Source organism: Neolamprologus multifasciatus, chromosome 10 (genome assembly GCF_963576455.1).
Source record: "Neolamprologus multifasciatus chromosome 10, fNeoMul1.2, whole genome shotgun sequence".
Lineage (NCBI taxonomy): Eukaryota > Metazoa > Chordata > Actinopteri > Cichliformes > Cichlidae > Neolamprologus > Neolamprologus multifasciatus.
In genome coordinates, this window is record NC_140448.1 from 10,399,128 (window position 1) to 10,418,325 (window position 19,198).

At 41.7% G+C, this 19,198-nt stretch overlaps 2 protein-coding genes across 3 annotated transcripts; both read right to left on the reverse strand.

The window, feature by feature from the left end:
* tm7sf2 (transmembrane 7 superfamily member 2) lies at window positions 1-11,134 on the reverse strand. 2 transcript variants are annotated; one of them, XM_085174652.1, is made up of 11 exons: window positions 10,930-11,134; window positions 9,939-10,021; window positions 8,890-9,086; window positions 8,352-8,406; window positions 7,892-8,086; window positions 7,716-7,819; window positions 5,282-5,401; window positions 5,030-5,198; window positions 4,854-4,934; window positions 4,569-4,691; window positions 1-1,141 (listed from the first exon to the last, which is right to left on the reverse strand). In XM_085174652.1, the coding sequence occupies exons 2-11, from the start codon at window positions 10,009-10,011 to the stop codon at window positions 981-983; spliced, it is 1,278 nt and encodes a 425-aa protein (XP_085030778.1). In that variant the 5' UTR covers window positions 10,012-10,021; window positions 10,930-11,134; the 3' UTR covers window positions 1-980. The 2 variants fall into 2 exon arrangements, with proteins under 2 accessions (XP_085030778.1, XP_085030777.1); XM_085174651.1 differs by having other exon boundaries at window positions 10,861-11,134.
* Window positions 11,135-11,260: 126 nt separating this feature from the next.
* On the reverse strand, window positions 11,261-18,342 carry vps51 (VPS51 subunit of GARP complex). The gene is made up of 11 exons (XM_085174649.1): window positions 17,455-18,342; window positions 16,940-17,069; window positions 16,684-16,830; window positions 16,365-16,584; window positions 14,986-15,877; window positions 14,657-14,872; window positions 14,463-14,546; window positions 14,244-14,378; window positions 14,036-14,157; window positions 12,200-12,287; window positions 11,261-12,109 (listed from the first exon to the last, which is right to left on the reverse strand). Exons 1-11 carry the CDS (start codon window positions 17,629-17,631, stop codon window positions 11,849-11,851), a joined length of 2,472 nt encoding a protein of 823 aa, XP_085030775.1. The 5' UTR covers window positions 17,632-18,342; the 3' UTR covers window positions 11,261-11,848.
* Between the last annotated feature and the right edge of the window lie 856 nt (window positions 18,343-19,198).

Consider the following 19,198-nt stretch of genomic DNA (forward strand, 5'->3'; position numbering starts at 1 on the left):
ATGTGGAGGAAAGTCTGAGAAAGGCCAGATTGATGCAAATGGACTACAGCAGCAGAAGAGTAGACCGAGCACCTCTCCGTTGAGTTGAGAACAGGAAACAGAGGCTACAGTTTACACAGGCTGATCAAAGGTGAACAGAAGATTGCAAAAACATTGGAAAAATGTTGTCTTGTCTGATGAGTCTGGATTTCTGCTGCTACACTTGGATTGTAGCATCTGAATTTAGTGTGAAACAATGTGGATCCACTCTGGTGGCGGTGGGGGGTTCATGGCACACAGCCTCCCTGGGTATTGTTGCCGACCGTGTCCATCCCTTTATGACCGCAGTGGACCAATCTTCTGAAGGCTACTTCTATGCTGCAACGTCACAGAGCTAAGATCAGGTCATACTGGTTTCTTGAATGTGGCAATGAGTTCACTGTGCTTGAACAGCCTTCACAATTACCAAACTCAGGCCAATACAGAACCTTTGGGATGTGGTGGAAACCCACTACACGGAAGTGTCCACTGAGTGTATGAGTCACATTTTCACATGACAACTTTCACAAAAGAATGGGCTTGACTTCTACATACATAATGCAACGATGTAAAACATCATCACGTTTTATCTTCATATTATAACATAATTATTTTATTTCAATAACACTTTCAAATACTTGGTGTTTTGTAGTTGTTTATTTCCAATGTAGTTTACTGTGGCACTACATTTTAAAAAACAAAAAACAACAACAACAAAACAAGACACTGTAAAAAATGCTTTTACGCAGACTTTCTTTGAACAAAGGCACTGATATTTATGGATTTGTTTCTGCCGTCCAATCAGTATTTAAGTCATATTTGTTTTTCCAAAGAGATGTGGAGCGCAGACACTAGTCATCTTTGTTTCACTGAAAATAGATTTACATGAAATTATTGCTAGGTTTGTGTTCAATAAGTTGTACGGCAGTTCAGATCCCTCTCCTCCACATCTTCTTTTCTTCTTAGTATATATAAGGGAAAATCCTGTAAGGCACACGTCGGCAGTATGTGTCCCAAGCCAGCCCGTATTTGGCTCTACACTGTCTTTCATCACGGGCCTCTCGGTGAATCAGTAAAACGGTGAAGTATATGACGTAGAAATAAGGCAGAAGATGTGAGAATCCTATAAATAAAGGGGCACATATGACAAAAAACACAAGACAGTATTATATGATTCAGTAATGAATGGTGAAAAAAACTAGTACCTTCTTTTGCTACTGACATCAGCATTTGTGATTTGTATAAAACAAGCTGCAATCAAGTGTACACCCTCCTCTGCAAATAGCAGTTTACTTTCTATTCAGTCTTTATTGTACAAAAGCCCTGCAGTGAATACCAGTCTGATTAAGCTCTTAATATTCAGTGTTGATTCATCACAGTAATCTGTTTTTTGAGACTGCACTTAGTGTTTCAGAGCAGTACCCCTTGTCCCTTTAGTCAGCGCTTCCTCAGTCCAGGTTTACAGGGGACCACTGAGCTCGTTTGTTAGGGCAGCTTTCATCTGTCATCGCTTTTTTTTTGAGTGCAAATTTTTGCAGTTTGTGCTACAGCGATAAAAAAGGATAAAAAGCAGAAACTAAAGAATGCGTCTCAATTACAAAAGCAGAGAGACAAATGAGTCACATAATGTTGAATACCAATGAGAGAGTGTCAGCTATACAAAAAGTCTGACAGTCACTATTTCAGGAAGTGGGTTTTTGAGAGAATAGGGCAATTTACAGAAGAACAAAGAGAACAGTCTCCTGCTGCCTTTGTTGGAAGCACACCAGTTGCAAATGTAATGCATATATTTCATAAGGACATGGAGGTAGTCTGAAAAAAAAAATCACAGTGTACAAGGCCATTAATACCTTATATAACCAAAACCACATCAAACTGTACTGAGAGCACACAAAATGTGGCATTAAATGCTTAGTTAGATTGAGGCTGTTTTCCATCCGGTATTTACCACAATGCAAAAAAAAAAGAAAAAAGAAAAACAATAGCGGCTCGGTGAGGAGGGGTAAAATTCAGAGAAAGAAAACCTCTGGATTTTCAACAAAACTGTTACAAATCTCCTAGAAAACAACTTGCCAGGGAACAGGTCTTAACTGTTGTTTGTTCCTTATGTGCCGAGCAACAGTTCAGGGTACCCCTGCCATTAAGACTCCACCGTGGGCACCGAACATGTCATGGTCCCCGTATCTGCCCGGCTGACTCAGGTTGGCTACATATGTTTCTTGTTTACATCTACCTCTCTCACGCTTGCCGTGTCTCGCCGGGGCGGAGCTTATTGCGGGCTCCCGCCCCGGGCCCTCGCACCTGAGGTTAATCACACACCTGTGGTTCATCGCCTAAACATATCCACTACTTAAGGCAGTGGCTGGAAACATCTCGTCGCTGGACTATTGAGTAACCTCGGTAGTAAGCTCCGGAGTACTAGTCTCTTGTTGCCTTTTCGTATCGCTGACCCTTTGGATTAATCACTTGTTGTCTGTAAACAGGAATTCCGTTTCCCTGGAACCCTTGGTGTGCAGACTTGCTGGTGTGCTGTGTTTTTTGTGAAGTCCCTCGTGTGTGAAGAGCTCCTTTTCCGGATTTCCCTGTGCCCTGGATTCCCCCGCCCTCTCACTTGTATATATTTGCACCTGGTGTTGTATAGTAATAAACGGAACTGTATTCTAGCTGCCTTGTCTGCGCTTGAGTCCATCCCACTTCGTGACAGAACAGGTGAGACCAGGTGGGGATTGATCAGGATGAATGGCCTGCCTGATCTGAACCAGAGTGGTGTTTATCTGTTGGACTTCTGTGCTAAGTACAGTTTGTCAAAAACAAACACCATGTTCAAGAAGAAGGGTGTTCGTAAGCAGGGTCCTGGAAAGGTCTCGTGCACCCAAATGTACAGTGAGGACCATTTTGCAGAGCCCCCAGTCTGTGAGTGAGATTTTCATCCAAACCTCCAGCACAACTTCTGAAGCATTCAAAGGAGGGTTGGGTTAAAAAGAGGAACATGCTGCACAAATCTGCTGCTGCAAAGTGGCTGGTGTCTGTTCTGGCAGCAAAGAGTCTAGCCCATGTAGCTGAAGGAAGGTCAGGGAGGACTGGGTGAGAGCAAGAAACAAGACTTTTGGACAGCCTTGAAACGATTCAGGGATACTGTCATGTGACAGAATGGGAAAGCAGCTGACCTCAACTTAATATAATCAAGCAGTGGAAGGAATACTTCCACTGAGGACCCCCTCAATCTTATTGTCACACCCAGAGGAAAAGAAGAAGTGAGGGGGATGACCAACCCATCACTGGGGGTGAGGTCACTGAGGTAGTTTAACAGCTCCTTGGTCACAGAGCCCCTGGGGTGGATCAGATTCTCTAGAAGCATCTTAAGGCTCTTGATGTCCTCCAGGACCAATTACACAAGGATCACACTTTTAAGCCTCGCTGGAAATATTAAGCTACTGGATGTACTAGAGAAGAAGTTTGTCCACATTGGTCCTCCTGAAGCTCAGTTAAAGAAGTTATATGTAGTCTATGTAGTAAAATCTAGGTTCGCCTTGGTTGTGGAATACTGGACTACTTCTTTATCCTGCTGAGCATGTTTGAGGGTGTGTGGGAGTTTGCACAACCAGTCATGTTCTTTGTGGACTTGAAGAAGAGGTCTAACTGTAACCCTCAGTGGATCCTCTGGTATGTGCTTCAGGAGTGTGGGGTATCTGACCCATTGCTATGATCCATTTGGCCCTCATTTTGCAGTGAGAGCTTGGATTTACTGACAATTATTTGCTCCTGGTGTTGGACTTGGCCAGGTTTTCATGGTTAAGTTTAAAATATTTGAAAATCCTTGGATCAACACCCCATACAAAACGCTATTTAAATACCAAAAACACATCTTTCCAATCATATTATAAAGGTAGATAAACTCAAAGGAGTTGGAGCACGCCGCAAACACTCCCCTACTGCCATAGATCTGTAAATGTCTACTTTTGCGACACACCCACTCATTCTCCCTCCCCTGTTTCTTCTGTTTGTCAGTCTTTCTCAAAGCGATCAGTTGTATATGCCAGGCTCACGAGTCACCCCTGATCCGATAAAGGCTTCCTCAAGCCGCAGCTTGCTGCTTCATTATCAATAAATGCATTTGGGGTTGGGGTCCTTGCAGCTAAATACAAACGTAAAGATTTTCTTAAAACGACCAATTTGAGGTATAATCACAATAAAAATGAAAGATTATGACTTTTGCTATGAGTTACTTTGCTCATTATGAATGTCACTAATCCAGGGATTAGTGACATTCATAATGAGGAGGTCCAAACTTTCGTACATACATACATACAAGTAGAGTTTCCGAGAAAAAAAAGAACCTGGATTTCACAGTGGATCATTAACACAACCAGCCATCATTATCCATACTAATAATAAACAAGGCTGAAGATGATTAATACTCAGCCTGACATTAATCTCTTATCCATGACTTCACCCACATATGCTAAAAAAAACTGTTATGTCAGCGTGGCCTTCTTTTCTAGCAAAAAAAAAAAAAAAAAAAAGGGCAGAGGGCTTTTAAGATGTCTTACCACACGGAAGGGACCAGGCGAGGGCCATGAGGAGGTCCCCAAGGTAATTGGGATGACGAACGAGACCCCACCAGCCGGACACCAGCAGCCGCTTCCCTGTTGCTGTGGCAATGGTCTCCAGTCCTGTAGGGAGTCGTAAAACGCACCGATATTTCTGAATAAGATTTACCAACTCTCTGTCTCCCTCCCCACTTTGATGTGAGGAGGAAATCAATAAAAATAAAAAAAAGACTTTATCTGAATACATTGAAAGATAAAGATAAAAAAGGACGGAAACAAACTGACTAGTGACACTTGGATGAGTGGGGTCCCGCCTGAACTGATTCTTCTGTGAGTTGGATTGTCTGAAAATGTAATATCCAATACCTGACGGCAAAAAACAAAACACAAAAAAAAGAGTTCATTATTCATTTTCAGCCACTTTTCAGCAGAACAGCAGAAAAGAGCTGACAAGCGATTACCATTCAGTGCTATTATGGCAGCAGCCTTGAGTGAACTTAGGGTCTGGGGGTGCACAACCAGGAAGGCTGCCTGCAGGCCGTACGTGAATGGAACCCAGGCCAGATCACCGAAGACCAGCATGAAACCAAAACCATCGTGCACAATGTCCATGGTGGTCAGGACAGCCTCCTGTTACAGCAAAATGAAGCAGACATTAAATAAAAGCAGCGATCAAATAAAGTAAAAAAAAAAAAAAAAGGTGTGACTCTCACCTCATTCCACAGAGCGTCCGCCACATACAGCAGCTGGAAACTGTTGACCAGAATCATGGCAAGGGAGGGGGATCCTCGGAGCTCCACCTCCTTCATCAGCATGCCGAGGTTAATGACCACCTGAGGGGGTCGTGAATAAAGATGAACACAAGTGGGGCTGCGTGTGTTCATTTGCACGGGCAGACAAATTCCTTCTGTGATCATGACATTGCCAACTAAAATAAATGGATGCTGTCATTATTCTACTATTTATTTTGCACTAAATAAAAAGCTTCTTTTGGCTGGTCACTTATTCTCGTGTGGATGGATCCACATATGCGATTTTTACAGATAATGCCCTACCTGATGCTACCCTCCCCAGGGATTTTCATCTCCTCCCAAACTCTAACAGGGGCTCTTTCATGTGTTAGGCAAATTAACCACTACACTACAGAGCCACTGTTTTTAGGATTAATAATCTGCCAAATAATGTCTCGCTTAATCGAGTCTTTCGTTTGTGCGTGAAATATAAGACACATGTCCCATTTTCTGTCTTTCTAAATAAGAAAATTCCTCCTGTGATGAATTGATTATAAACATACAGTAAAAACCTACTCTGTATTTAGGTACATTTAATCTAACATAATATGAAACAGTATAGACTTCATTAAAAGTCAAGTCTTAGCCTTATCCATCCATGAGATCATTTGCAGGTCTTGTTCCTGTTTTCTTGAGTGAAAATTAAGAATGAATCTAACTTTTGGCAAACCGGTCATGTCGTCAAACAAGTCCTTGATATCTTCTTCACCTCCTCTGAATCACCTCAATCTGAATGACAGCTTGCAGTCAACTCTGGGTCACATGTGAGGTCTTTTGCGTAAATGTCCAATTTACATTTTAACCATTTGTGATTCAGGGCGACACGTTTAACCGTATCTCGCACGGAGTCTTTTCAGTGCTCGAATGAAAGCCCAGACTAGGCGCTGTGATCCATCATTTTATGTCAAATGGAATGAGCTGGAGTGCAGAGTCTAGAGAACAAAAAAATGTGCAAATAATTACAGCGTACACGCCAATCAATTGTCTGCCATTTGGACCAATCAAATAAATAATTAATAAATGCATTATCACACTCCAAATGCTTTCTGAGTGAAGGATATTCTGCAGCTGCATTCATTCCCCAGACTGTTGTCATTTATGTTCCCAGTGGGGAAAAAAATCCATACATCGTGTACATTTTTCCAACTTTATGATACACGAGAATGCAGAAACAAAATAAATATTTCACACTCGAGCTATAAACACTTCCATAGCTCAAACTGAGTTATTAAATATGAAGCTGATTTAGATCTAAGAAGCAATATTTGGCACTATTATACCAAAGCCCAAGGAATCCATTAAATTATTAAGAAAGCCCATTGTGCTTTAATATTTGAGACTTTATTAGCAACTGTGAAATGCTGAACGTTAAAAGAAAGTAGTTTGGACGTTGAACAGGAAATGAAAATATCCCACACAGTGTCTGTAGCCAGTTGGTGGAGGCTTTTTCTGGGCTCTCCCACGCACATGGCTTTAAAACATTCACATGTGCAAAGGTTTTTCCTTTGTACACTGTAAATACCAAAGGAAAACGGCTCCTCGCATCAGTGCTTTACCGAGATGCTTTAACCTTCTGCAGTCTCGGTGTTGTCGTTTTTGTGACCAGCGATGACACTGAGAACCTCGTGGTCATTTTAGGGATCTTGTTTGAGGTTCTACAGCACATTTAGTCTAATTTAGTCTGATGACTCAGACACAGATAGCTGCGCGCACCCCAGTCCTCCAGCAAATGTCTTACTGTGTCAGGTCAACAGGGAGAAAAGCTTTTGATTGTGACTGTGTCAAACTCACAGACTGCAAATTATTATGGAAGCTCAGAGGAGAGCAATACCGCCACCTGTTGGTTATGTTGGACTCTTGGACAGAAATGACCATCAATGCTATTTAATGCATTTAACGTGAATCTGAAGGTGTTTTGCACACTTACAAATACATCCGGGTGAGACTCTATTATCTGGCCGGACCTTTCTGTGCAGAGTCTGCATGCTCTCTCTGCGGCTGTGTCGATTCTGTCCGAGTACTCTGACTTCCTCCCACAGTCCAAAGGCATGCAGTTAATGGGGTTAGCTTAACTGGTGATTCTGGTGTGATGTGAGTGTGAACGGTTGTTTGTCTCTTTGTGTTAACCCTGAGACATAGTGGTGACCTGTCCAGGGTGTGCCCTGCCTATAGGGATAGGATAGTGGTGCCACTTGGATAAGTGGAAGAGAATGAATGGATGACTTCTAAAGTAAAAAGGATCTTGTCATCTAGTTAGAGACAGTTTTCAAATGTGTCTCTTATAGAGTACTGTATCTATAAATCTTTGAACAGTGTTAAGGTGAGCCAAGTAATTTGCTAATCTGGGTAAACTCACCCAGCCAATCAGACCCGGTCTGAGCTCGCAGAAATATTTCAGGTCAAAATCTCCAATCCGGGGGTTTAGCTCCCGCCCGATGAAGAAGTCATAGAGCGGGTTTCCTAAATCATATCAAAGTTATTGATGTGTTTTAGCATGGATTCAACCTTTATTAATGATCCTCAACATCTCACCGGTGTTTCCTCCCAAAGCAAGCGCATGGGAAGGAGCCCAGAAGGAGCGGATGTAGAGGTAGATGGAGAACAGGAACGACACTGCTATTGCACATACTGCCAAAGGCAACAGCAGCTCAAACAGATACCCCAGAGGAGCCCCGAGCCCCAGTAACAACATCAGGAACACACCGCCGATGCACAGGCCATGAAAACCTGAGGGAGGGAAACAAACAACACAAAATGTTGTCGCCTGGAGGAGCGAGATAAGCAGGCTGACAGAGGCTTGCATGGAGAAAAAGGTAAAAGTTGGAAGAGCTGAGTATTATGTAACTTCAACTTTTAGATCAGACCTGTGAATTTTAGATTTTCTTTTTCTTTTCTTTTTTTTTCAAATATACTACAGTCAGCAACACAACTGTGAACAACACATTTGCAGTCAAAACATGTATAATACTAAAGAATAGCTGCTCAACGATACCATTTATGGGATACTTGAGGCGTGTTCCATCTCTGAGCACCAGCCCCTCAGACACCTGCAGGCAATAAGCAGAATACAACACAAATCACATGCTGCATACCTATTACAGTGTCATAAGGTCAATAATTCAACCCATTCTTTCTCATTTCTCATTTCTTCATAATTGTGCAGCTTAGAAAGTTCCTCTGTAAAAATGCTGGACTCTATAGGCAGAGAGCGCCTATAGCCACAGATAACTGTATTATACAGGTCGCTGTATTTGATAAACTTCTCAGTATGTAGCAAAGGAGAAGTGTTGAGGCGTGTAGCTCTGAAAGAACTCTAATTGCAGAGTACAGACATTTAACCAAGAGGATGATCACACTGACTGGAACTTAACAGACAATAATTATCTTCTGATTTATTAGTATTAATTATTACACACAGCATGTTATAAAGCTATGTTTACAGCTTCATTATACACACAAGCTAGATCACAAACCCACAGCAGATTTCACTGTAAGTTTCACATTGAATTGGGCTGATGAACATGCCGTACCTTTCCTAATGGCATCAAATAGATGACTGCATGCAAAGCAAACCACCCAAGAAGAAGCACGGGGGCCAGCGGGTCCCACAGCTGGTCAGCTGAGGGGAGGGGGGGCGGCCAATGGAACAAACTGGCCTCAGGAGATCGGCTCAAACAGATCAGGAACAGCACCGTTAACGGAAGAAAGATGGGAATGCACACGGCACCTGAAAGATGAATACAATTAAAGAGTCAGACAAAAGTATGATGACAGGTTAGGTGCGTGTTAAGACAGCATGGCTGAGACAACATGTAAAGAAGTGAAACAGCATCCGTGGAGATTTGGCATTGTAGCACAATAATAATGCATATGCAGGTAAACTGTGGTAACTCTAATAACTGCAGAGTAGCAAAACAATTCAGTCAGCTGACTGTAAACATCAGTAGTGACGGATGTGAAATCTTTAGTTATCTTAACTGGAAAAGCACAACATGAAGCATCATGCACATTTCACTTCAGCAATGATGAATCTGACATAGGAGGCTGCCTTGATTCTTGATTAGAGGTGTAATGACGGAGATGATGCTGTGATGCCAGCAATCATTACTACAGTGCAACATCCTACATCCTATTAGTTTTACTGAGGCATCAATCTTATGGTCCACCAAACAAACTGCTCAATTTAATAAAACAACACATCTCTAGGCAGTGTCAGCATCATAAGTAGCGCATTAGTGTAAACGTTCTTTTGTATGTCAGCTAAAATTATCACCACCGCTTATTTCTTCCTTTTACAAAATCAGGATCCTCTTAGCTTCTATCTAATTTGTATATAAAAACAGCATTTAGCTGCAGGGAAATGCAGGTAATGTGATAGCACTGCATTTGCAGACAGCAGCTTGAGCATCAGAGTGCATGAATGAATCAAAGGAAAGAAAAGTTTCTGTTGTTTTTCTAGTTTAGTGCAGCAATGGCACATGCTGCATCAATGCTCAGCACTGTGATCATGGCAACGTGACATCAAACTAAATCGAAGATGTCTACTAGCACGACATGAAGACACACTGCTGTGACTTACCCAGGGTTCCTCCAAATTCCCTCTCTGAGTCGTGTGACAGTTTGTGTTTGAGTGCTTGACTGTTTGGTCTCATTATTGTGCTCCTGTTTAAAAAGAAGACAATATATACAATAGGTTAAAAGGTTGTAAAAATGACAACACAAACCCCTCAGAGACTGTATTATTATTAAGATCTTGAAGCTTGAAGATACTTTTTCCCTTGAGTATTTCCATTTTATTGGGCACTTTTTACCAACTACCAGCAATCAGTAATGATTATCTAAAACCGGAGATTTAAAGAGCATGCGCACTGCAATACACTTATAACTGATTTAATAAACCCTGTAAACCCACAGAGGCGCTCCTCAGGTTAGACAAACTGAGATTTCCACCAGACTGTACCAACAAGACTGTCAGCGTTTGAACTCTTTCTGTAACAAAGCTGTCAGGAAAGTGAAGTTGACTTCAAAGGCATCTCTCCTCTTTCAGTAAAATCTAAAGCTGAGGGCTTCCGCTTGCAGTAGAGTATTTTTTTTTTTAAATGATTTTATTTGTACTTTTACGTGAGTAGATCCAAGTACTTCTTCTACAGGTGCATACTTGTCAGACTAGATTTGATGTAAACCCCTCACATTGAATGGCGAGGCCACAATAATGATGCATTCAAATACTCAAAGGGAATTCTAAATATGGGTTAATAATCAAACTTGACCAAAGGGAAGAGAAATGGTCAACGAGACGATTAGGAGTCATCAAAAAGTCATTATGGTTCGATTTAAAAACCTTTTTCTAATAAAATTTTAAACCGCCGCTTATTTCTGCACACCCGTGCTGGACTGTCGCGATGGATGCCATAAATAAATAAGGCAAAGTTCAGGTCAAGCTGCTGTCAGTTCCTGAGCAGTTCTGCTGTGGACAGTGAAACAGGGGTCGGACCAGTTACCTGTGAACGAACTGAAGGCTTTCCACAAACACGAAGAGTGTAAATCTGTAGTCCTGTTTAGCTTCTTACCGGTTACTGCAAAATGGGATGTTTGCATCAAGGCAGCTCGTGAGCGTCCATCCAGCAACCTGCACACGGACACGCCCCCACCTACGTTACCGCAGCACGAAATCCTCCCCGCGCCAATCAGGAGTCTCCGCGGTCATCAGAAGAGGGTGGGAGAAAAAGGCTTAGCCAATCAAATGCGATCGTCAGGTGGCGACAGTCAGCTGTACCCTCCAGATAGTAGAAAATGTTGTGAAATTCGCCTCAGTCACCCTCATGCTCACAAGTTTAGATCAGTGCAGGCACTGTTATATCTACCAGCTGATTTCAACAGGGACAGCACAACCTCTGAATCCCACATTCATACACTTTTATTGCAGACAAGCTACATTTAAACATTCCTTGCATGGAAACAAGCCCAGAAAACAGACTCAAACGACCTGAAGGTAGCAGGTAGACATACATGGATTACATAATCAGAAAATTATTATTCAGCAAAGCACTCTTAAAAATTATTTATTAATACATGTGATTTTCACAAGACACAGCTTCTCTCTGTAGTCATTAATATTATGTACTCAAGGTCAATATTTTATCCTTCAAGTGAAACAGGTGCTAAAAGCTTCAGCTTGTACAGTGAATTATTCAACTCTATCTTTGTATAAGGAGGCGATGGAGATGATTTTGTTAGTTTGTAACAGTTACGATATCAAACCAAAGTGGTACAGGCTCATTTGGACTTTAATGACAAGCACTTTGATTTAAATCTGCCACAAATTTGCCGTCAGTTAACAGCTACTACTGTTTGATTTAGTGTTGAAAAAGTAATAACTCCTGACTCGTTTGATCTGGATCAACAGAGTGAACAACAAGTGTTGAACAGAAAAGAAGTGTTTAAATTTGGATTCATGATTTCAGTGTAATTCTTTCCATCCCTCGAGCCTTAGCCTCTTTCACAGATAACTTCTATCACACTCTGCTCCATTGGTGCGGGATCCAGGCAGCGGTGGGCGGCGCTTCCAACAATCTCATCTAGCAGGAAGTGCACGAGATTCTCGTCGGAAACAAAGCGCCACAAGTACATCTGCAGGTAGTGGCAGTCCACCTGGATCTGCTGCAGCCCGTATCGGCCAAAAGTGCGCAGGCGGACACACTCCAGGAATGTTTTTAAGCTGATTTTGATAATTCCCGTCATCACGGACACCTGAGGAAGCAGAAAGATGTGCAAGTGAAAATCTAAGATTTATCCTTTTTCATTTTGTTAAATGAGGACCATCTGCAGATCTGCACCCACCTTGTTGAACTCCACTGAGCTAAAGATGTCGATCCTTTCAGAGAACAGCTTGTGTATGTTGCTCAGCAGATTGGTATCCATGGGAGCACTGAAGGTAAACAGAAGACAAGTGTTCAAGTAAATGTGTTTAAAAATAAAATAAAAAGTTAAAGTATGATTAAAAATGCCTATGAAACAACTGACATTGTACTTTCAAGTATAATGTAACACTGTATCTGTGCCTTTTATTTATAATATTTTAATAACCACTCAGTGGTTATTAAAATGTCATTACAATGTCATTACTTTATGCTGACATTTCCAAAATCACTCACTGTACTCTACCAAAATAAATAAATAAGTGAATCAAAATAAAAAAAAGGGTGTCAAACATAAGGCCCATGGTCCAAAATCGGCCCAACAAAGGTTCCAATCTGGCCCACTGACTGGCATAGAAAAATGTGAAGCCAAGCATACATTTTGGAATTTTTATTGTGTTTTCAGAAGTTTTAAAACTTTTCTTACTTATAAAGAGCTTCCCTGTGGCCATTCACAGCAAAGTAAAATAATTAAGAAAAGTAAAGTAAGATAGGCAAAGAATTACAGAAAGATTCCTATTTTTTCACTGTATATTGTATTTTTTACTGTGAGTCAAAGAAATTTCAGTTTTATAATTATAGGACAGCATAGTAATAATTACCAGATCTTTCTCTGTAATTTTACAAATTTATTTCTCACAGTTTAAGCCCAATGAGTCATGCTGACAGTTTTCTTCCATTAACTACAGCAGCATTTCTTCATCGCGTAGAAAAACCGAGATGTAGTGTTGAAATTACACTTCTTTTTCTTATATTGGGATATATTAGGGATTAAATGTTTGGTTAAACTTCCGGGGCTCTTACGGTCAAAATAGGCTGCATGTGGCCCACAATATAAACATGTTTGACATTCCTGATTAAAAATTTGCTTTCGCCCCATTTATAGGTAGCTCTGCACCACTGCTAGCATTATTAACTATTTTAAGGTCAATCGCTGAAAATCCCATTCTGTCCACTTGCACTGGTGTGTTTGCAGTGCACACTGGATCACATGCTGTGTGGTTAAGAGGACAAAGTTACAAGCCAGAGAGCCATAACTTGTAAACAGGTTGAACATGTGCTGCATGCTTACACACCAGTCAGTTCATTTCTACAGAAATGTTTATCTTCAGATACCTCCAGACATAGACCGTTATGACCTTGCAGACAAACTCGCAGCACAAAACTGTGTAAATGTTGCAAGTAAACTACACGAATTATGCATTTTCACCTTTGACCTAATGCACGGCCTCTGAGCTTGAACACTCCAACCTTTTCCACTAAAAACTCCTGTTTGGGAGTTGGTATTTGTTCTCTATGGAAGTTTGAAATCACAGATGTTCAAGAACATCCAAGCGCCAATTGAAAATCTTGACGGGAAACATTGGACAAATTTATAAAGGCCCTTCTATCGTTTCATTTTCTGCACATTAGACTCTACTTACTCTACTTTTGCGCAATGGTGTAAACCAGTGGTGTCCAAACCCGGGCCTCAAGGGCCGGTGTCCTGCAGGTTTTAGATGTTTCCTTGATCCATTACAGCTAATTTAAAAGCTAAATTACCTCCTCAACATGTCTTGAAGTTCTCCAGAGGCCTGCTAATTAACTAATCATTTGATTCAAGTGTGTTGACCCAGGGTGTTATCTAAAACCTGCAGGACACCGGCCCTCGAGGCCTGGAGTTGGCCAAGCCTGGTGTGAACAGAACCAAAAAAAACAAAACCACAACTGCCACCAGCTGAGCAGTGTGTGTAGAGGAGTGTGTGTAGAGCTATGGTACCTTGGGGTGTAGCTGGCAGCATAGCGGGCTTGCTGCCTGGAGCTGCTGTAGACAGAGAAAGTCCTTTTGCTGGAGTCGCTGCTGTGCGCTTTCCTCACGCCCTCTTCATACAAGAGACCAACCTATCATGCAGAAGGTTAATAAAACACCCCGTTCATGAGGGATCATGGGTGCACGAGGACATTGGGACAGTTGCAAAAACTCTCACCTGCACATCAATGGATGTGGTGTCCTCTACTACTCTCTTCATGACAGCGCGGACATTTCTTGGCTCAATGGTGTTAACCCAGTCTCTGGTTTCAACGCTTTTTCTTAACATTTGGGAAATAATCAGACCCTGAACCTGAAGCAAAACAAAAATAAAGCAACTAAATAAAAAGGTTGTTTCGCTTTTGTGACTTTTAAAGGTTGTTGATAAAAAGCCTACCTTGACATAATGGTTGAGTAGTTTCTGTGCTGCCTCCCTGGCTTCTGCGCATAAAGTTGTAACAGGTGTTACGGGACTGTGGTGCTGAGAGAGAGAGCAAAAAGCACATTCTTGTCATTACCTTTGGCAGGGTGACTGGCTGATAAAAGAGATCAAAAACACAATGAGAGCTAGTTCTCCTTGTTTTGTGATACCTGTACAAGGAACTGTTCATCTGTGAGAGTAAGTATGTAGGAGATGGTAGAGGTTTCGTAGTCCAAGCAAAGACGAGACAGCAGCAACAGAAGGGCTGGGGGAGTTGAACCTCCTTTGTCTCCGGCGGTCTCACAAAACTGCCGAGAAGACTGGCACACAAACTTGATAAAGCTCACCACCAGGCTCTCACGTACACCCTGGCTGCAGAATTCACCCTAAAAGGGGGGGGAGACACACACAAACCGGTATCACTCGCACAATGTAGAGACAACACGCAGGGTTACAGTAACACATGATGTCAGGTAGTTTGGGAGCAGAAAATGTTCACCTTGAAGTACGGCTTGTTAGAGAATGTGATGTCCTTAGCTGTAAAGAGATGCACTGATGCCAGCACCGACTTAATCTGATTGAGAATTGAGGCTGACAGGGAGGAGAGCAGCTCTGGTAGGCTGGTTGGAGCGTCTCTGCCAGAGGCTGGCCCAGCCACAGAAGTGCCAGCCACAGAGAGACGAGGAGTTGCCAGAGCCTGCCTCACGTCTGTCAAGCTGTCCATGTAGAAGCTCTGCAGAGCGGAAAGGTACTGCTTGACTCGCTCCGTCGCCGCCCGTATCACAATCTCCGTCCCCTTGTTTGGCACAGCTGAGCCAGGCAGAAGTTTGGCCACAGCCTGGAGTCTGCGGTGGAAGCGGTCCAGCGCACGTACAAGTAGGGAGTTATCCCCAACCCCTTTCTCCTCTTGTATTCTCCGCTCGACAAGCATGAAATATCGAGCAGCCAAATCATCCACAAAGGCATGCAGCTTGCCATTTGCCATCTGAGGAATATTTTTGGATGCCAGCTCGCCCTTTTGAGCATGGTTGATAAACAGTTCTTGATAGGAAGTGATTACCAAGCATAAGCTGCTCACAAACTCATTGCAGCCTCTGTCAATGAATTCCAGGATGTCAGTATTTGATGCGGGAGAAGGCAGAGAGCTGTTTCTGGGGGAGCCGTCGGTCGGCGATCCGGGGGCTGTTGCAGACGACGACCCGTGCGCGGAATCGTCTTTTGTGGCTGTGGACGGGTACGGCCTTATCTCTGCTTCCAGGCCCTGAAGATCTGACTCAAGGCGAGACCGCGCGTGGCTCAGGAATTTATCACAGAGCTCTTCTGCTGGCTCATCCAACTGCAACAGAAGCTCCACACACTCTGATAAATCTTTGGCACTTGACCCACCATCCCTATGATCACAAGAAGAAAAGACAGAAGCAGAAATGTAATGAAACGTGTGATTTTTTTTCCATGAAGTTTGGTTAGTTTTGGCTCACTCATCAGCCTCTTATAAAAGGAAAGGTTTTTGAGTAACGTTCCCTCAAGTTGGCATCTAAAACTGCACTAAAAACTAAAACTAGGTGTGAAAGCACATCCGAGTCAACTTAAATAAAACTAGACTATTTAAACTAGGCTTTGGAAAAAAAACTTACTGAAACAGTATAGAACAAAACTACCCAAAATAAAATAACATAAAACAAAAACAGTATATATGTATGAAATTTGTCAATAAAACCTCTCTGATGAGGCTTATGTCCATTTGTTTATTATCTATGAGTCACCTCAATTTGTGTTTATTTATTTGTAATTTTAATATCTATGCAGTTGTGTCAAACATGCTGTTTATCCTAATTAAAATCATTTTTCTTATATATTGTAATAACTAGTCATTGTCACCTGAACTTCTGTCGAAGCTCCTGTGCCAGCTTGTCCATGATGGCGTGACAGTCATCCTGAATTCCCTTGAAGGAGGGCAGGTGGCTGTACTGCTGCAGTACGCAGCGGGCACGGCGGTGGGTGTTCACTGCCTGAGCGTAGGCCTGCAGCTCCAAACATTTATTCAACCTTGCGGGGAGTTCAAACAGAAACTGCAGCTTCCTCAACAGAGTGTGAACACCTGGAGTGAAACATGGTAAGACCCCCAAAATAAATAAATAAAATATGAATCAACCTATTAAAAAGTTGAATCCAAACAAACAGTCAGGTTAGGTCTCACCAGAGAGTTTGGTTATCTGCGCGTGCTGGTCTTGAAGAGTGCCGCTGATCCGAGCGCTGAACTCTGTGATCGCAGCCATGTTAGCAGACAGACAATCCATTTCATCTTCCATTTTCTTGAAGTCATTCTTCATCTTTCTTATGGTGTCTGGCAGAAGGAAGGAAAGAAAGAAGGATATTTCAGCTATCCAGGTTTGCACAATTTAATGTCAGCTTACGTTAGGGCAGCAGTGTGTGTGTTTATGATGTTCCTTCACCTGTAGCAGATATAAACTTGTTGTAGTTTTCATACACCAGGGTTTGCATGTCGCTGTCCAAAGAGCGGATCTGCCTAACCATACAGGTCTCCTGGTCCATCAGCTCCGTGAGAGAGCACTCCCTCCTGAGCTGGATTTGGATATTTAAAATAAAAAAGTTACTGTAAGTATGCTTAGTGGTCATTTGTGTCTTCTAGATATAGTGTGATATAGTATTAAAATTGATTCATTCCTCACTGTTTGGCAAAGACAGAAGCAGATTTTTAAAAAGTGTTTTAAAATTCACAGCCATCTACATCTTCACCTGTAGTGACATTACAACTGGGACAAATGAAGGAAGTAATCTGGTGTTTTCTTCAGTTCATGTAACATTACTGCAATCTGCACTGTGTATAGTATTGTCGATTTCAGCATTTCATTTTCTATTATCTGGCATCAAGCTTACGCTAAAATTCTGAAGCAGTCCAGCTTTGTGAGCAACTGAGCAGATTACAATGACAGTAGCAATTTCGCACCTTGTTGAGGTAGAGCTCCGGGTCGAAATGAGGCCCATTGATGTCGCAGGGATCCAGGGACTCCGGCTGCTCCGGGGCCTTTCCTTCCTCATTCAGCCCGTAGTAAAGCTTCAACATGCCGTGCACCCTCCGCCTCCTTGCCGGGTCTTCAGCCACCGGCACCGAGCCCTCGTCCATAATGAACGGCGGCCAGCTGTGAAACGTTTAAAGTAAAATAACGATAAACAAAGGCGACGACAATCCAGCTGACAGGAGACAAACGACAGCCACTAGCACTAGCAGCACACAGCTCCTGTGTAATCGCTGTGTGTTTAGCCTCGCTGCCAACTGGAAACAATAAACTCATTCAGGATAAATATTCAGAAAATGTCATATTTTCTCTGAGACAGAAGCAGCTAGGTGGAAGCGCTGTTGTTTCCGGGTTTCTAGCCTATCCGGTGTTACGTCGTCCACCAGTGCACGTAATCTAAACAGCCAATTAGAGCAGTTTCTCTTTGTTGAGCTTTTTATTCACTAAAGGCTTCAAAATGTATGTATTTTATGTAAGAATGTATTTTTTTTGGCAAAGTATAGACAGAGACAAAGCTCATAATTGTTCAGGTAAGTGTTCTAGTTATGCGCACAACTGCGCATGTCCTAATTGGCACGTAACGCCATATTAAAGTGCTTAGATTGAAGGAATCTTCAATTAGTTTTTTGGTTGTAGGGAAAAAATTAAATGACGACACCAAAATGGATTAAATGTGTATGATAAAATTAACATACAGCCTTGACTGTACTGCAATCTGTGATCATAGCAAATCCTACAGTGTTGAAATCAAGAAAAACACAAAAATGTTAATCCCTTGAGTGCTCAGAGGAAAAAAAACTTTTATTATAAGATTTAAAATATGACAAAAGTCTATATTGTATCATGAACATAAAAATCATAGAGGAATAATAATCTGGTTCAGGTATTTGAAAATCATTTGTATAAACAGAAAATCAGAGGTTTTAGGTGCATGTTAAATCATTTCCACAGGAGCACTCACCAAGCTTTCTACAGATATATATCAACTCTTATCATACCTGCCATATATCAAAACAAACATTTAACAATGAACTTATTTCCACAAACAATTTGAAATGGATCTAGTTAAGATGGCACCTCAACTAAGAAATTGTTGGCTCAACTCTAACATTATTCTACAACTGCAAGTGTTAAAGTAAAACAAAATGCCACAGAAATACTGATGAGACATTTGCATGATGTTATTAAATCATATGCAGAATAACATGTTGGTTAAAATATGGCTTTAGTACACTTAAGCAGCAGCACTGAGGAAGGAATATTTGATGACAGGTATGTTCAGAAAAACGGGGCCACTTTGCATCATCCCATAATTTTAATGAAGGCCGAGCTGACAACCGAGAGGAATTACAGTACGTTCAACATCCGCCATCCAGTTACTCAAATATACTCACATCAGATAACATAAAGGAAATACATCATTTTAAACCATAGCAATACCACAACTGTCCATTTTCTGGTTTCAATGCACCAAAACAGTAATTTATAGGCCAACTTAGTAGAAACAAAAAAGGCACTTTAAGCTTCTGTAAAGTGTTTGAGACCTATTTCTTCATTCACATATACAAACACTGGCAAGTACATGAAAACAAACCAAAAGAAAGTAAAAAATGTTCTCTCATAAAAGCTAACAAACAATACAAAACAAATCTCCTGCTGTAAAATGTTTAGAAA

Excerpts from the sequence above, each read along its gene's own strand:
- tm7sf2 (XM_085174652.1), bottom strand. The coding sequence starts at position 10,011 with ATGAGACCAAACAGTCAAGCACTCAAACACAAACTGTCACACGACTCA. Across the intron at positions 9,087-9,938 it reads GGAATTTGGAGGAACCCTGG|GTGCCGTGTGCATTCCCATC; the intron begins GTAAGTCACAGC and ends TTCATCTTTCAG. Across the intron at positions 4,935-5,029 it reads TGCCATAATAGCACTGAATG|GTATTGGATATTACATTTTC; the intron begins GTAATCGCTTGT and ends TTTTGCCGTCAG.
- vps51 (XM_085174649.1), bottom strand. The coding sequence starts at position 17,631 with ATGGACGAGGGCTCGGTGCCGGTGGCTGAAGACCCGGCAAGGAGGCGG. Across the intron at positions 17,070-17,454 it reads CGGAGCTCTACCTCAACAAG|CTCAGGAGGGAGTGCTCTCT; the intron begins GTGCGAAATTGC and ends ATCCAAATCCAG. Across the intron at positions 14,873-14,985 it reads CTAACAAGCCGTACTTCAAG|GGTGAATTCTGCAGCCAGGG; the intron begins GTGAACATTTTC and ends CCCCCCTTTTAG.